Below are 17141 nucleotides of genomic sequence, written 5' to 3'. Positions count from 1 at the left end.
GATGAGCATTAGGATGTAGAGAGGCTGACAGATACTTTTTTGTTGGATATTCTTGGAGATTCGAAAGCATACTAAACAGTTTCATATTTCATGTGTTATTGTTAATGGTGAAAAATAAACTGTTTGAAGATACCTATTTGCAGCACATGTAAACAAAGGGCATTTTTAACATAGGGACTTGCTCGTAGACTTCTGTTATATCTATATCTTATATCTAAAAAGTTTTTTTTATCTTTTTCTTGAAAAATGAAAATGTGTCAACTCTGTGGTTATGTTTATGTCCTACAGAGGTCCATTGATAATATTTTTATTTAGTTATTTAGCGCTGGTGTTTACCTTACATAATCCAAATAAAGAACCTGAGAAAAAGTGCAGCCATTAGTCTTCTGTGTGTCATTATATGTAACTATAATTATTTAGCCCTTAAAAAGCCCAGTATTCAGGATCTGTCAATCAGTTGTTTTTGAACTGCTGTGTACGCTGTCTAACATTCTCTAGCTGTCACTCACTCAGATTCATCAGGCGACACACGCTTACTGAAGGGGTGGGGGTGCGTGGGCTGTTACTTTACAGATATGGGTGTCTGCATTTTCACTGTGAAGGGGTCATTGGTCATTTCAGAACGCGTTCTCAGAATGTGTTTTTAATTAATAGAGACGTCTCACTCAATGGCATCCCTGAGAGAGAGACGGGGGGAGAGAGGGGGACAGTGAAAGACTTTAACCTCAGGCAGTCTGCAGTAATGAGCCTGTCATGTATTCAACAGATAGCACCGCAGCTGCAGATGAAGATGTGCAGCCTTCATCATCTTTTTATCCTAACATTTTCTTTAGTTCCTGCTCGCTTTCCCGTATCCTCAGTGTGTCTGTTATCACTTTCAAACTGACGCGTCTAGATGAAAAAAGCTCCTTTTCATGTTAACATTATATTTACTCAACAAAGTAAATCTGTACTGTACAGCTGCACAATCTCTCTGATGTGAACTGCTTTTCTAAAATGATTTATTTCATGCAGAGCTTGTATCACTTTCTTTAATTTCTTTAAAAGTAATAATAATAACAGGGTAGTGGTAGCTCAGAGGTTAGAGTACTGGACTAGTGATTAGAAGGTTGCTGGTTTGTTGCCAAGTTGCTACTATTGGACTTCTGAGCAAGACCCTTAATCATCAGTTGCTTGAATTGTAGTAAGTTAGAATTGAAAGTCACTTTCGATAACTGTGTCTACTAAACAGTTGTAAATACCATTAATCCCATCATTATGGAAAAAAACACAAAACAGGATCTGACTGTCTATCTATTTGTCTAACAGTCTCTTTGTCTCAGCCTGTCTCAGTCTTCCTGGCTGTCTGTCCATATATCCATTTCACATACATTAAGAAAGACAAATCCATGATAAAAATGGAGAAAATATGAAATAAATAAATAAATATCATGTCTCTCTTTCTCTTTTCCCCAGCTTGGAGATACAGGGATGTACACATGTGTAGCATCCAGCCCCAGTGGAGAGGCGTCACGGAAGGCCTACTTGGAGGTTCAAGGTGCTGATGGCTAACACACAAGAAATAGGAGATTGAAATTGACTGAGTGAAGAGAAATAAGAGTAAAATTGAAGTTGAATTGGCTCAGTAATTGCTTGTCTTACTCTTTTATGAGTCAGACAAGATGTGAGAGAGCATTAACGGAGACACTTTTCCTCTCCAGTGACTTCTTGTTTTTTTGCAGGTTTTTTTTACATTGTTTTTCACCTTCTCTTTACTCTGTTTCAGAGTACGGTATTGCAGTGCAGCCTGGCAGACCGACCGACCCCAACCTGATTCCAAGCCCACCATCCAAACCTGAAGTCACTGATGTCACTCGGACCACAGTGTCTCTGTCCTGGAAGCCTGATCTTCACTCCGGAGCGACCCCTACCTCATACATTATTGAGGCCTTCAGGTAACATATTGTTATGACCAATGTTGCTTTTTGTACTGTAGAGATGGGCGTATCATCCGCTATTATAAAATCACCAACATAAAGGATGTTCCACTTTAATTTTATGCATTTTAAGTATTAAGGATAGACATCAAATGTGCAGGTGCAAATGCACACAAGATGCATTTGAGACACTTTTAAATGTAATATTCCTAACAATTTTTGCAGGACTCTGGCCAGTTGTTGCAAGTATTAATACATCATTCTCTCAAAACCTCTTTCATTTATCATGTTGTAACACAATTTAGTCAAAAATTCTTATACCCACCAATTCAAAAAGCCCCACAATCCTGTCTTAGCATCTAACTCGACCAGTCTTTCTCTCACAGTACTGTGGTGGAAGTACTGGTGGAAGAACTGACATTCCCCTCCTAAACTCACTGAAATGGAAAGTACTTACTGTACATACTGAACTTTTAGGTGGTTCTTGGAACTTTTGATTCAATCAGAGCTCTAAAAATAAAAATATGAGAACCACTGGCCTGGACAGAACATGTGTGTGTGTATGTGTGTGTGTGTTTTTCAAGGGAACTCCCAACAGATTTTGCTGACTACACCTTTAATTATTATAACTTGTAAACCTATTTATGCTAGACCTGACCAAACTGTTTTGATAGTGTTACTGTGCCAGGTGTGTTCGGTAGTGTTAAATGTGCAGCATGGTGTTTCTCTTTAGCCATGCATCAGGCAGCAGCTGGCAAACACTGGCAGAGCATGTGAGGATGGAAAGCTACACCCTGAAGGGCCTCAAACCCAGCGCAGTCTATCTTTTCCTGGTCAGAGCAGCGAATGCATATGGCTTGAGTGACCCGAGCCCCGTCAGCGATGCTGTTAAAACTCAGGGTGAGTGGATACTACAAAGCTACACTGTGTGGACAAAAGTATTGGGACAGCCCTTCTCATTTCTCAATTCATGTGTTTTAAACGCAACAATTGCTAACAGGTGTAATAACTCAGTAAACTATCACATTTATGAATTATATGCTTCCAAATTTGTAGCAACAGTTTAGGGAAGGCTCTTTCTTGTGTGCCTGTGCACAAAGCAAGGTCCATAAAAACATGAAAAAGCCAACTGAACAGGTTTGGAAAGAACTGGAACATCAGCTGAGACTTTCTTGACCAACATCAGTACCCAGCCATACAAATGCTCTTGTGACTGAATAGGCACAAATTCCCCCAGTTTTCCTTGTTATACTGTAGTTTAAAAGATAGACACAGAGGTCACTCTATTTTACTACCATTTGTTTTTGGAATGGGATGTCCAACGAGCTCATGGTCAGGTGTCCAAATACTCTTGGCCATACAGTTTATATAAACATATATGATGTGTACACAAAGCTTTATAAATAATATGTATATATATATATATATATATATATTGTGATGACTAGAAGTAACGTACTGATTTTGTTTATACATGTAGACATTCTTCCGACTAGTCAGGGAGTGGAGCACGGACAGATCCAAAGGGAACTGGGGGATGTTGTTATTCACCTCCACAATCCCACCATCCTCTCCTCATCATCTATTCGAGTGCAGTGGACTGTAAGTACTGCTTTACTATCTATTCAGTCCTAAGCAGGGGGCTAAATGATTCACTTCTTATCCAGCAGCTAGTTGTTTGGTGATGTTGATTAATCAATAAGTCTGATTTTTGTTATGATCATGGTTGTGTTCCTGTTCTGTTATTTACTCTTCATCATTTAAGTCAGTAATCCTATTTCACAAAAGCTCTCAAAATGTGTTAAGAAGTTTTACAGACTAGGCAAATTCTAGTGCAATCCTGACCAGGATTAAGTCTTGATTAAGTCTGAAACATTAAGTCTACAAATTTAAAAAATACACTTGTTAGGCTTGTTATTTTGAATCCAGCATTATGAACAGATGAGAAAACAACATGCCTATATTTTAATTGTAACCGTGGGTAGCGTCCTGTGACCACTGATGAAGGTCTAGAAGATGACCGACTCAAACAGCAGCAATAGATGAGCGATCGTCTCTGACTTTACATCTACAAGGTGGACCAACTAGGTAGGAGTGTCTAATAGAGTGGACAGTGAGTGGACACGGTATTTAAAAACTCCAGCAGCATTGCTGTGTCTGATCCACTCATACCAGCACAACACACACTAACACACCACCACCATGTCAGTGTCACTGCAGTGCTGAGAATGATCCACCACCTAAATAATACCTGCTCTGTGGTGGTCCTGTGGGGGTCCTGACCATTGAAGAACAGGGTGAAAGGGGGCTAACAAAGCATGCAGAGAAACAGGTGGATTAAAGTCAGTAATTGTAGAACTACAAAGTGCTTCTATATGGTACATGGAGCTGATAAAATGGACAACAAGGAGTGTAGAAACAAGGAGGTGGTTTTAATGTTATGGCTGATCAGTGTATGTGTAAAGTCCTTCTTTCTATCCCAAGTTAATTGTTATACGGTGGATGTTATTTATAGCAAAATAAATATACTTAATTTTATTCCCATTTATTTCATTCTTTGCCTTCTATTCGAATGCTAAAGTAATCTATTATCTATTAGGACTCTTTCGTCCTCAGAAAGTTTGTTCACTTATAATTTTATTTAACAGCCACTGTCGGATTACACAGCCTGTGCACTAGTGACATTTTCCAAATGGTTTAATGATGTCAGTGCTAATAAATGAAGGCATGTGTCTCAATAATCCTTAATATATTTTGGCAGGAGTGGATAATTCTGTATAATAAATAGTAGTTATTAAAAAAAGCTAATGGATATTTGTGGTTGTTTTTCTAGTTAATAGCTCTTTGGGGCATACACTTGTATTTGGAAAGCTGTGCTGTGTCAACATGTCATATCATATAAAACCAGAGGTGTTTACCACATTTCAGAGGGTTTTTTTTCTTATGCAACCTACTTCTGTCTGCCTTCCTCACTTTCAGTGAGACTGAGAGTAAATAATGCATTCAAATGTGCAATAACTTTACACTGTGGAGGAAATGTGCTCAATGTGCCGTAGTGTCTCACGTCTCGTCTGACCTGTTTATTAAGTATGTCTCGAACACATACGTGAGCGCTGGTTTCTTCGTGTCTGCATTTCGGAGCATTCACACTTTTTGAGTGCTTAATGAGTTGCAGCTGAGACGACAGCTTTTATTGGGTTGGATCAAGAGAGCATTAAACTCTTTACAAGCCAGCACTGTTCTCTTAGCATTAGAACCAGATGGTGGAGATCCCACTCTCATGTTTCTGTAACAGCTTCAGGGCTTCTGAATCATGTCAAAAAGACCCTAAATCAGTATGTCAAGCATAAACATAGTTAAATATTCTCTCTTGTTCTTTCTTTATTTTAAAGAATTACTGTAGTATGTTTTGACATTATTATGATACAGCAAATGAACAAAGAAAATGAATGACATAGTATCTGAGACTAGTGGGATGTTTTGGTAAAACTGTCATGTCATTATACAACCCCTACATAGTCTGTATAACCTGAAGTGTGGTTACAACATGATTGAACCATTGGAAACTCTACAACCAATCCTCATTTGCTTTAGCTGTGATGTGTTATACAAACACTACACAGAGATCAAGTGTTTAAGGTGTGTTGGAACCATGATGAAAACTAACAACCTGTCACCATATGCCGAGAGGGGTAGATAATTTTTTGCACCCAAAAGGGAAATGGGTATAAGATTTCCAAAATCTTGATTATTCCTAGAGACACTACTGGAAGTATATCGGGCAGTTGTAGCCTAGAGGTTAAGGTACTGGACTAGTAATCAAAAGATTGCTGGTTCAAGCCCCACCACTGCCAGGTTGCCACTGTTGGGCCCATGAGCAAGGCCCGTAACCTTCAATTGCTTAGTTATAAAACGGATAGTTCCGGTCCTAAAATCTGATTGGCTGAGCCGCGTTCGAAGCCGTTGTAAAATCCACGATAAACGCACACCTATGACCACCTCACATCATTCCATATTAATACGCCACTGAAAAGAAAAAGTGAATGTTATGTTCGCCCTCAATGTTGCCTAGCAACACTGTTAACGAACTACCTGGGGTCGCGGAAGAATGCTTTATTGTAAGTGTTTTTGTAAATAAAAACATTTGTAAATTGAACATTGTTGTATTTTATTATATTTTATGTTCACCACCGTTTTATAAAAGCAATAAGCCACTCGAGACCGTGCGTTACTGCTATGATTTTATTACGGGGAAAGAAGTTTTAAAAAACAACCTTCCCCATGATAAAATCGCAGTAACGCACGGTCTCTCGTGGCTTATTGCTTTAACAATATATACTATCACAGTACTGTAAGTCGCTTTGGATAAAAGCGTTTGCTAAATGCCGAAAATGAAAATAAATGACTGAATATTGTCCAGAAGTTTAAAAGAAGATATACTTTATTTGTCATATATACATATACAGATGTACAGTACAATGAAATTCTTTCTTCGCATATCCCAGCTTGTTTGGAAGCTGGGGTCAGAGCGCAGGGTCAGCCATCGTAGGGTGCCCCTGGAGCAGACAGGGTTAAGGGCCTTGCTCAAGGAAACTTATGGTGCACATGAGGACACTGAAGAAATACCCTCATGTTACTGCAAAAGACCTACCAGATGATCTGATGAAGGCCAGGATAAATGTGTCAGTGGCAACCATAAGATCAGCGGTTTGTGACTTGTCCCTTTTCAGAACACTGCTGGTGGGCACTCACCATGGCTGTCTGTGAGCAGACCATCACTGTTTCAGAAATACTTCAACATAATCATTTGATCTTAACAATTTGGCCTTTATTAGTTACTCAGGTCTTTAAATCTGCTGCATTCAGCCCATGGAGTACGAGTAACTATCATCAGCTCACAAATGCTACAAAATAGGCCTGTACATTGGATTATCTGCATATATATGTGCTAATTTTTGTGTATTAACAGCAAGTGCACTATAATAATAGCTGTAGCATTTTTGAAAATAAGGAACAGGGCATGTCTCAGCATATACTTGCTTAAAAAGGTTCTTTAACTTTAGTATAGTGACTGTTTCAGTCACACAGCGAAGTTGTATGCTACTACACATAATGTCACAATACCAAGTGATCTGTAAAGTAAAACTGGTTGAACAATCTAGGCCAAGTACAGGAGTAAAATTCAACAGTTCTGATTTAAAAGTTTTACACTGAGACAGTGTGTGTCTCCAGCTCAAACAGCTTAGCATAGTGCAGTCCTAGCCGCAAGCTACTGCTGTGTAGCGTGCTAGCTTCCACTCAGAGTAGGCAGAAGCAAAGGAAAAAATGCCTGGGGCTTAGCTCTCATGTTTGTGGTTAGCTCAAAGAGCTCTGGCCATTGCTGGAAACAAGCACAAACGATTATCTGCCAATTCAGTACAGCCCAAGTAGCTTCTGGCCACCAGATGGCTGCCAGTTTTAGAGCTGGTAGTGGGTATAGTGTAAGTGCTTCAAATGTACTTGCGGCTTTAAAATAGCTACAGGTTTAGAAATGCTACACCTCAACCACCAACTGATTGATCTTTACATTGCAGGACTTTATGCCAGTTCTTAGTGCTCCGGCTCTGTCTTGTTCCATTTCAGATCCCAACACACTTGACTTAATTCAGTGCATGATTGTAAGCTTATTGAGGTGTGATAAGAAATGTACATAAACGTGAACATTTTCTATAGGGCCTGAATCAGGATGAAACCGTTCCCTAGCAGGTGCTCGAGTGGCGCAGCGGTCTATTTTCACATCTCAGCGGTGCTGTCTAAATATTATCCCGTGATTGGAAAAAAACAGACAAGGCAGGAATCTAAACATAGACATATATAGGGGGTTATATTCAGTACCCAGCGCTCAGGTAGTGCAGTGGTTAATTATGTGAGCTCGCTTCCTCCGGGACTCCAGGCTTCAAATCTGTCATGGTGCTATCAGCTGGTGGAGTGTCTACACAGACATGATTAAGTCAGACATTTGATGGATTGACATCCTGTTACTGCACTGCGCCCAGTGATTCCAGAATAAAGCAGTGGTAAAACATGAAAATGAAATGAAAATATTTAGTACTAAAATCTGTCAGAAACACTTCAGTGCCTGTTACAAAAATAGTACTTTTATTTATATTATGCTCTATAGATCAAATACAGTTTTATAGGCTGTGTTTTTATCACTGTGCTGTGTTGTGAAAATGTCTTCTTCTGTTCGTAGATAATCTTAAAAATAAAAACTGTCTATAGAGGAATAATAAATGTGGACCATGCTGATGATTTAACACAAATGCTGTTTTATTACATTATCAAAGCATATGAAAGCAAAGTTTCCCTTTAATTATAGATATATAATTATATATCTGTATATTTTTATCTTTCCATGATAAATAATTTAGCGTAATAAATGCACATGTTTGTGTTGTGTGTACAGGTGGAGCAGCAGTCTCAGTATATGCAGGGCTATAAGGTGATGTACCGCGTATCCTCAGAGATGGGACAGACTCGGAGCGACTGGTCCTTGTTTGAGGTCAAGAGTCCGGCTGAGTACTCGGCGGTCATCCCGCAGCTTCGCAAAGGCACGACGTATGAGTTCAAAGTGCGTCCCTTCTTTAACGAGTTCCAGGGAACAGACAGCGACATTAAAGTGGGAAAGACACATGAGGAAGGTAAGGGCTGCCCGTCTGTCTGAGACTGTCTGTACGGTCATTTGTGTTCATTTCAGTACTCTCGCCCTTTGTTTGCTCTTATTTAAGACTTAATACTGAAGGTTTTACTGAAATTAAAATGTTTCAGTCTATACCAGATTACTTTCACACCTTGTCATCCTGATTTGTTTTAATGTTTACTACTATGTTTACTATAAGTTATTATTATTATTTAAGAAAAATATATTTGCCCTTGGAAAGTGTCGATACTACAGTTCCACTGCCATTACTACAGTGAACATGTAGTATAATGTAGACAAATATACATTTAACTAGCTAGTTTTGCAGCAGGTTTAACTAAGGTATTTTGCAAATGCAAACATTGGATTAAATGAAGATGTAGAAAGAATAGTCAAAACAGACAGTTCTTGGTGGTTGGGTGGCGCAAATTATGCTAGCCCATTAACACAGGAGTCCAGGATTTGAATCCCCAGTAGTGCTGTCAGCCAGTCGCACAGACGTGATTGTCTATGTCTGAGGATAGGAGGCCCCACAATGAATCCTGTCCAGAGTTTGTTACTGCATTGTGTTTTGTGATAATGGAGAAACCAGACCCACCGTGACCCTGACCAGGATAAAGCTGTAATAAAACATGAAAATGATGATGACAAAAACACTTGCTTTGTTTTAACCTAGTCAGAAATAAAGCAGAACAAATACTAAATGCATGCATTGTATAAACTGTTGCACTTAGGTGAACCTATGAATGAAAACAAGCCTAACAGCAAATGGAAAATATAAATGTAACAAATGCAACATTTAAACACATGCCATACTAATTGTTCACAGGGTGTGTCTGTCTGTAGCTCCTCCAAACCTTAAGGATCTGATTTACTTCCCGAGTTCTCTGTGTGTGTCTCTCACTCTGTGTGTGTGTGTGTGTGTGTGTGTGTGTGTGTGTGTGTGTGTGTGTGTGTGTGTGTGTGTGTGTGTGTACAAGAAAGTGCAAAATGACTGTGAAACGACAGCTGGCTTTGCTCTTAAGATTTTAACCGCTCAGAAGGGACTTGTTGTTTTCTGGATTCAAGCTTAGTCAGACCTTCAGGATGTCATCATAGACCTAAAATACTACAGTAATCACCCAGTCTGCACTGTTCAGAGTGAATAAATACTGGACATTTTAAGTGTTTTTTTTATTTTATTATTAAAGGAATAGAATAGGCTACTGGAGCTGTGGGAGTAATGTAGCCTGCATGTAGGGGAAGCCTACAGGTACCAGTTAAACACTGGAAATAGCCTGAACCACTATACATTTGCTTTCAAATACTAACTGCTAGTACTTTTTTACTTATTTTTTTTAAATAACTATATCATGTCAGAAATTGCAATTACCCAGTCAATTATATTTTAACAACTGGTTAGTGTTTGTGGCAAGTGTAGCTTTAATGCTACAACTAGAAAAACTTCAGTGACCAAATTTGTGCTTATTAGGTAACTGGCACTTGGTACATTGCACATACACATTTAGTTATTTGTCTGTCAGTGTTTAACTGTGTTGTGTTTTGTTTCAGTCCCTAGTGCGGCACCCAGAGGAATAACCGTAACACAGAGTGGAGACAATGGCACTGCCATCCTGCTGTCCTGGCAAGCACCTCTGGAGGATGAGCAGAACGGGGTGATCCAGGAGTACAGAGTGAGTAGAATGAAAAAATGGTGTTATAATTGGGACAGGAAAATACTGCCACTAGTCTCGCTTATTCTTCACAGTAAGTATAAAAGTATTAACATATTAATTATCAGGACGGTATGTTTAAAAAACATAAATACTGAGAGATGTGGAAGCGTTTGGACATGTATCTGCTCTGTCTGTACAGTAATCCCACAGGTGAACATGTGCTGAGGTTGCTAATACCCTATGTATTGTATAAAACATGTAGACTTAGGTTTAGCCATGTAGAAATACAGTATACACTCCTCATAGAGAGCTTAAATAATGCTGTCTATTGTTTTGTTAGATTGCAGTGTGTCTTTTTCTGCCATGTGAACACTTATATAACATGTGGATGTAAACAGACTCTGTATTAGCTGGAATTTATTTGTAGGCACCTGAAAACGCATGAAGGAATGAAACTTAAATTCACCAGATGCATTGCATGTGGAACTGTTATGGCAGATATTGTGTACCAGGTTGTTACCAGGTTGCTACTTGTTACCAGGTTGTAAATTGTGAAGACTGAATGTGTGAATAACAGAACTTCATGCCTTTACTGGTAAAGGTAGCTTTGTTTGCTCAGGCTCCCAGTGTAAGTGAGTGCAGGATAAAAAAAAAAAAGTTGTCATATGCTGCCACCTAATGGCCAAAAAAGGACTTGTTCTAAACGACCAGGCTTGTGTAGCAATTTCTACCAAACAGTAGCACAAACATTATTTCACAGATACTCTTATATACACTATATTCTTAAGTATGTGGACACCTGACCATGAGATTGATAGACGTTCCATTTAAAAAACAAATAGTATTAAAACAGAGTGGCCTCTGTGTGATCTTTTTAGCTATAACAACAGCCACTCTTCTGAGAAGGCTTCTCACAAGACTTTGAAGTATGTCTGTGGGATTTTGTGCCTATTCAGTAACAAGAGCTTTGTATGACTGGCACCGATGTTGGTTAAAAAATCTTGATGTTTCAGTTCATTCCAGAGCTGTCCTGAGGTCAGGACCACTGGAGTTTCTTTAAACCAGTGATAGCTCAGTGATAGCTCAGTGGTTAAGGTACTGGACTAGTAAACTGGACTAGTAAACAGAAGGTTGCCGGTTCAAGCCCCGCCACCACCAAGTTACCACTGTTGGGTCCCTGAGCAAGGCCCTTAACCCTCAATTGCTCATCGTGTTCCGCTCATTGTGTGAGTCGCTTTGGATAAAAGCGTCTGCTAAATGCTGAAAATGTAAATGTAAATGTAAACCAATCCAGGGTCCAGGATCCATCCAGAGGCTTCGGCCGTTCACCCCTCAGACAGCTAATCATGTCTGTGTTTACACCTACCAGCTGATAGCATCTACACAGGTGGTTGTGGGTAAGCGTAAAAGACCACTGCACCTCCGGGGGACCCTGTTAATTTTAAATCCATCAACAAGCCATTTGCAGCTCTAATTGATATGAGTTTCTTTACTTTTATTAGCTTCTCTTTTTTAATCCCTCTCTTTAAAATGTGAATTATAGCTGAAAGAAGAAAAAAAATCTCAAATTAACACTGTTAATTGATTTTCAGGTATGTTTTCAGGCTAGGAACGAAGCAGTTTAGTGTAATTTCATGCTAGTAAGTCTGTGCAGTTTGTTCCTAATTACGTCCTTGCTTATTCCCTGGGGGTTTCTTCCCAACCGTGCCTCATAATACCGGCAAAGGATTGTGGGACAGCTCTTATTCTGTTTTTGATGTGAGCTAGTGGGGTGGCTGATGCTGTTTAGCATTTTGGGCAGGCATATAAAGCTCAGCCAAAAACAGATTAGACTATAAAGGCACGGACTGACGTGTGTTGAGCTAGCTTGTGCTTCTTGTGTGTATGTGTTACCCTGTGTACTAGGTTAGCTAGAGTGGTACCACTTTCAGGCTGGAGTTAGAGAGCCTTGCTAAATCAGTAATTTCATTATGTTGGCGCCTGGAGATCCACACTTTAGTTTTTTACATGGTTAGAGAGCACATTCAGGGGCAAGATGTTATAGCTCATGAGTGCACATGAGGAAAATTCAATTTTTTTATTTTGTACAACAAAACCATTTTTAGGTCGGTTTCTATCGTGCTGGGTTTGTGCCTGAATGAGGTTCAGTATATGATATTGGATGTTCATGATTATGAAGCAGTAAAACACTGTCGATGTTGATGAGATTGTCTGACAGAAGCACATGTTTCTTAATGCTTGTGAGGAAAACACTCAATATAACAGCACCCTCATTCAGACAGGTTTATATAGAATTAATGTAAACACAGACTGTTGTGAAAGTATATCTGAGAGACCTGTCTGTCTGCTCTACACACAGATCTGGTGTTTAGGGAATGAGACTCGCTACCACATCAACCGCACAGTGGATGGTAACACCTTCTCAGTGGGCATCTCGGGTCTGGTTCCAGGAATCCGCTATGGTGTAGAAATGGCGGCCAGCACCGCAGCTGGGCCTGGAGTAAAGAGCGAGCTTACTTACTTCCAGCTGGGTAAGTTAATACAGTCGCCGGTCTCACTGATGTTTCAGGGCTTAAAAGATTTCCACTAAGCAACTAATCCAGGTTCTGATATTACAGATATCTAGAGTACATTGATTATGTAACACTGGTTTTCACTGGTTTCTCTAACAACCTGAAATAATATTAGATTATTTTAAGAGAGGGTGTGTTCATATTAACTTTATATATACAGGGGTTGGACAAAATAACTGAAACACCTGTCATTTTAGTGTGGGAGGTTTCATGGCTAAATTGGACCAGTCTGGTGGCCAATCTTCATTAATTGCACATTGCACCAGTAAGAGCAGAGTGTGAAGGTTCAATTAGCAGGGTAAGAGCACAGTTTTGTTCAAAATATTGCAATGCACACAACATTATGGGTGACATACCAGAGTTCAAAAGAGGACAAATTGTTGGTGCACGTCTTGCTGGCGCATCTGTGACCAAGACAGCAAGTCTTTGTGATGTATCAAGAGCCACGGTATCCAGGGTAATGTCAGCATACCACCAAGAAGGACAAACCACATCCAACAGGATTAACTGTGGACGCAAGAGGAAGCTGTCTGAAAGGGATGTTCGGGTGCTAACCCGGATTGTATCCAAAAAAACATAAAACCACGGCTGCCCAAATCACGGCAGAATTAAATGTGCACCTCAACCCTCCTGTTTCCACCAGAACTGTCCGTCGGGAGCTCCACAGGGTCGATATACACGGCCGGGCTGCTATAGCCAAACCTTTGGTCACTCGTGCCAATGCCAAACGTCGGTTTCAATGGTGCAAGGAGCGCAAATCTTGGGCTGTGGACAATGTGAAACATGTATTGTTCTCTGATGAGTCCACCTTTACTGTTTTCCCCACATCCGGGAGAGTTACGGTGTGGAGAAGCCCCAAAGAAGCGTACCACCCAGACTGTTGCATGCCCAGAGTGAAGCATGGGGGTGGATCAGTGATGGTTTGGGCTGCCATATCATGGCATTCCCTTGGCCCAATACTTGTGCTAGATGGGCGCGTCACTACCAAGGACTACCGAACCATTCTGGAGGACCATGTGCATCCAATGCCGGTGCCGTGTATCAGGATGACAATGCACCAATACACACAGCAAGACTGGTGAAAGATTGGTTTGATGAACATGAAAGTGAAGTTGAACATCTCCCATGGCCTGCACAGTCACCAGATCTAAATATTATTGAGCCACTTTGGGGTGTTTTGGAGAAGCGAGTCAGGAAACGTTTTCCTCCACCAGCATCACGTAGTGACCTGGCCACTATCCTGCAAGAAGAATGGCTTAAAATCCCTCTGACCACTGTGCAGGACTTGTATATGTCATTTCCAAGACCAATTGACGCTGTATTGGCCGCAAAAGGAGGCCCTACACCATACTAATAAATTATTGTGGTCTAAAACCAGGTGTTTCAGTTATTTTGTCCAACCCCTGTATATATATACAGTATATATATATATATATATATATATATATATATATATATATATATATATATTTGTTTATGCATTTTGTCCCCTTTTTCTTCTAACTTTTTAGCGCGTCCAATTGCGTCACGCTTCCTCTTCACTAATGCCGACCCCCGCTCTGATTTGAGGAGAACGAAGCTAACCCACGCCTCCTCCGACACATGGGCAGCAGCCATATGCATTTTGTCACCCACACTAGGCAGGTGCATATATGCGAATCAGCCTTGTGTACGGAGAGACACACCCTGATCCGCATTCTTTCCCTGCCTCTGTGCAGGCACCATCAATCAGCCAGCAGGTCATAGTGCATCAGTTACGAGGAGTCCCTATCCGACTTAATACCACACTCCTATATGAACAACAGACCGGATGGCAGAGCTGAGGTTTGATATGATGTATTCAAAATCCCAGCTCTGGTGCACAAGCGTGTGTTTTTACCGCTGTGCCACCTGAGCGGTTCAAATTAACTTTAAAACAAAATTTCAATTCAGACCTGACGCATTGGCAGTATGTAAAGTTTCAGTAACAAACTGGCAACAAAACAGTAACATTCTAACGAGAAGGTTTGGAGAATGTAGTCAAAAACTTCTATCAGAGTAAATGTAAAGTTAATATCAATGTTTGATTTTATTATATTGATCTGCATAAAGATACTGTAAGTTTCATTCAAAAGAACTGGTTTGTGTTTTCTGCTTTACAAATTGGGGGAAGAATTGTGTCGACCCCTTGTGCCACAAAAACAGTTTTGAGCCATCAAGGCTGCTGGTATTGAGCTGTGGGAGGTGTAGGTTTGGGCTTTGAGGAAACCTGTTCGCCTCCAGCACAAAAAGTCTCTCACATGATTAAAGTGACAACAGCATGAAACAAACATATACAGCAAGGTGTGAAAAAAGATCAAAATGAATGGAAAAGCAACCGAACAGAGAGAAATATGTGCTGGCTAGAACAGCCCAGCTCCTTTTATGTGGCAAGTGGGTGAATGAAAACGAGAAAATAGGAAGACGAGGCAGACACTTTGATGTCTTGGCTGTTTTGCTAGACATGCCAGGCATTTTTTTTATCTGCTCGTCATACCTCTTCAAAAGGGATAAAAATACAAGCCGTGTTTCTTTATCTGTACAATCACATTCCAATTAGGCCTTCCATTGAGTATGATTTCCATTCATCAGTCAAAACAAAGCCTGATTAACGAAGAAAAATTACTCATTTATTTTCTTTACACTTGTGCGTGGAATAATTGCAACAAAAAACTAACAAAAAAAAACACAAAAATGAAACATAATAAAAAGAATTCTTCATGTTCGTGCAGGTTTCTGTTTTTCTTTATTCCTAATTTGTATTTCTTACATTCTTTCTCTGGCTCAGACTCATCAGGGCGGATGACCCAGACCGTTGTGGACCCGGAGGACACTCTGTCTCAGCAGATATCGGATGTGGTAAAGCAGCCGGCCTTTATTGCAGGCATTGGTGCAGCATGTTGGATCATCCTCATGGTGTTCAGCATCTGGCTCTACCGCCATCGCAAGAAGAGGAGTGGCCTGAGCACCAGCTACGCCGGCATACGCAAAGGTGCAGCAGTTAACCCAAGTGTCCCAATGATCTTTGTATCTTTACTAGACTTTAAGCAGAAAGGAAGAGATGCCCGTTGTCTGATGTCCCTATTTCACCTTCACTACATCACAACAATTTGTCTTTTTATTTTTATGTAGCTGTTGATTGACTCCTCATTGAGAGCATCTATGTCTGATTTTCAGGCAGGCAACAAAAGCCCCCAAAATTTAACACTGATGACTTTGAACACTCATGTCCTTGCTTTTTTCTTTTGTAAGTGCTGGTTCAGACGGTTCTGTTTGAATCCGATGTGTTATTGCTCTCTCATACCTCTTACTTTCTCTTGAGAGTTCATGCACTCAGGAGATTGCACAATGGCGTTTTTCTGATGTTGGCACTGGGCTGCAGGCACACCATCTGAAGGACATTCAGCTAATGGAATGCTTATTGACAGGCTGGAGGCTGTGCTTAAAGAGAAGGGAGTCTAGCTATTCATTTGCATTAGCATTCAGAACCTCTGAAGGTTGATTCGCACTCAACTGTACTTCATGAAAGCATTCAGCTATTGAAGTCTGGCACAGAGCTCAACACAGACTGAGATTCTTACAGCTTGAAATTGGTCCTCACAATACTTCAGGTCTGGCTTGTTATAAAATAACCATGCTATTTGGTAAAATTGTTGTTTTAACAGAACTTCTAAAGCAGTAATATGGAGATATAAGCATGTACTTAGTACAAGATTTGGGTGAGAAAGCTTTCCAATACTTGTTATATAACCCTTTGAGAATGTGATTTTTTCTTCCGTACTGATGATAAGCGTACTTATCCACCACGATAGGATTAATGAATACATTAGATTATTCAATCAACCGTTTCTTTGGTGAAAAGAGCTGAGTGTGTTTTGGTAGCACATTATAGGGCATCCAGGACTTTTAGTGGTTAAGATACAATACATTTTTTATTCCACTGAACCCATGGAGCAAGTTTCATCTTGCACTTGAAGCTGCGGTCGGGTTGCAGGCCTCAGAGTATACAGTGCGTTGGTGTTGCTTCCTTTAGCCTCTGGGAATTCTCTTAGGGGAATCATGCTGCCCTGCCCACTCCTAGCGCACTTCAGGAAGCCACAAGGCCACGAGCTGGCCTCTTTGAAAGCCATGTGTGTACAAATGAAGAAAAGGACCATTCTAACCACATTAAACACGTCTGATGTTAGAAGAAGAGAGGGAAGTTTAATCTTGCTGAGTAACCTCACATCTGTGTGGGTCTGTGTCTAAGTGTCTGTGGGCGGTTAGACTTTGGAATTTGTCTACCAGTCAGGATTTGACT

At 40.3% G+C, this 17141-nt stretch overlaps 1 protein-coding gene across 1 annotated transcript in view; it reads left to right on the top strand.

The window, feature by feature from the left end:
* Positions 1-17141, top strand: part of robo1 (roundabout, axon guidance receptor, homolog 1 (Drosophila)) — a 287956-nt gene that overhangs the window by 253711 nt on the left and 17104 nt on the right. Inside the window, 8 exon segments of the mRNA XM_063016378.1 lie at positions 1456-1537; positions 1766-1934; positions 2650-2816; positions 3397-3518; positions 8362-8596; positions 10147-10268; positions 12610-12781; positions 15630-15833. Coding sequence (XP_062872448.1) covers positions 1456-1537; positions 1766-1934; positions 2650-2816; positions 3397-3518; positions 8362-8596; positions 10147-10268; positions 12610-12781; positions 15630-15833 — 1273 coding nt within the window.

The sequence above is a fragment of the Trichomycterus rosablanca genome, chromosome 20 (genome assembly GCF_030014385.1).
Source record: "Trichomycterus rosablanca isolate fTriRos1 chromosome 20, fTriRos1.hap1, whole genome shotgun sequence".
NCBI classification, from domain to species: Eukaryota; Metazoa; Chordata; class Actinopteri; order Siluriformes; family Trichomycteridae; genus Trichomycterus; species Trichomycterus rosablanca.
This window is presented reverse-complemented; position numbering and strand designations above follow the sequence as displayed.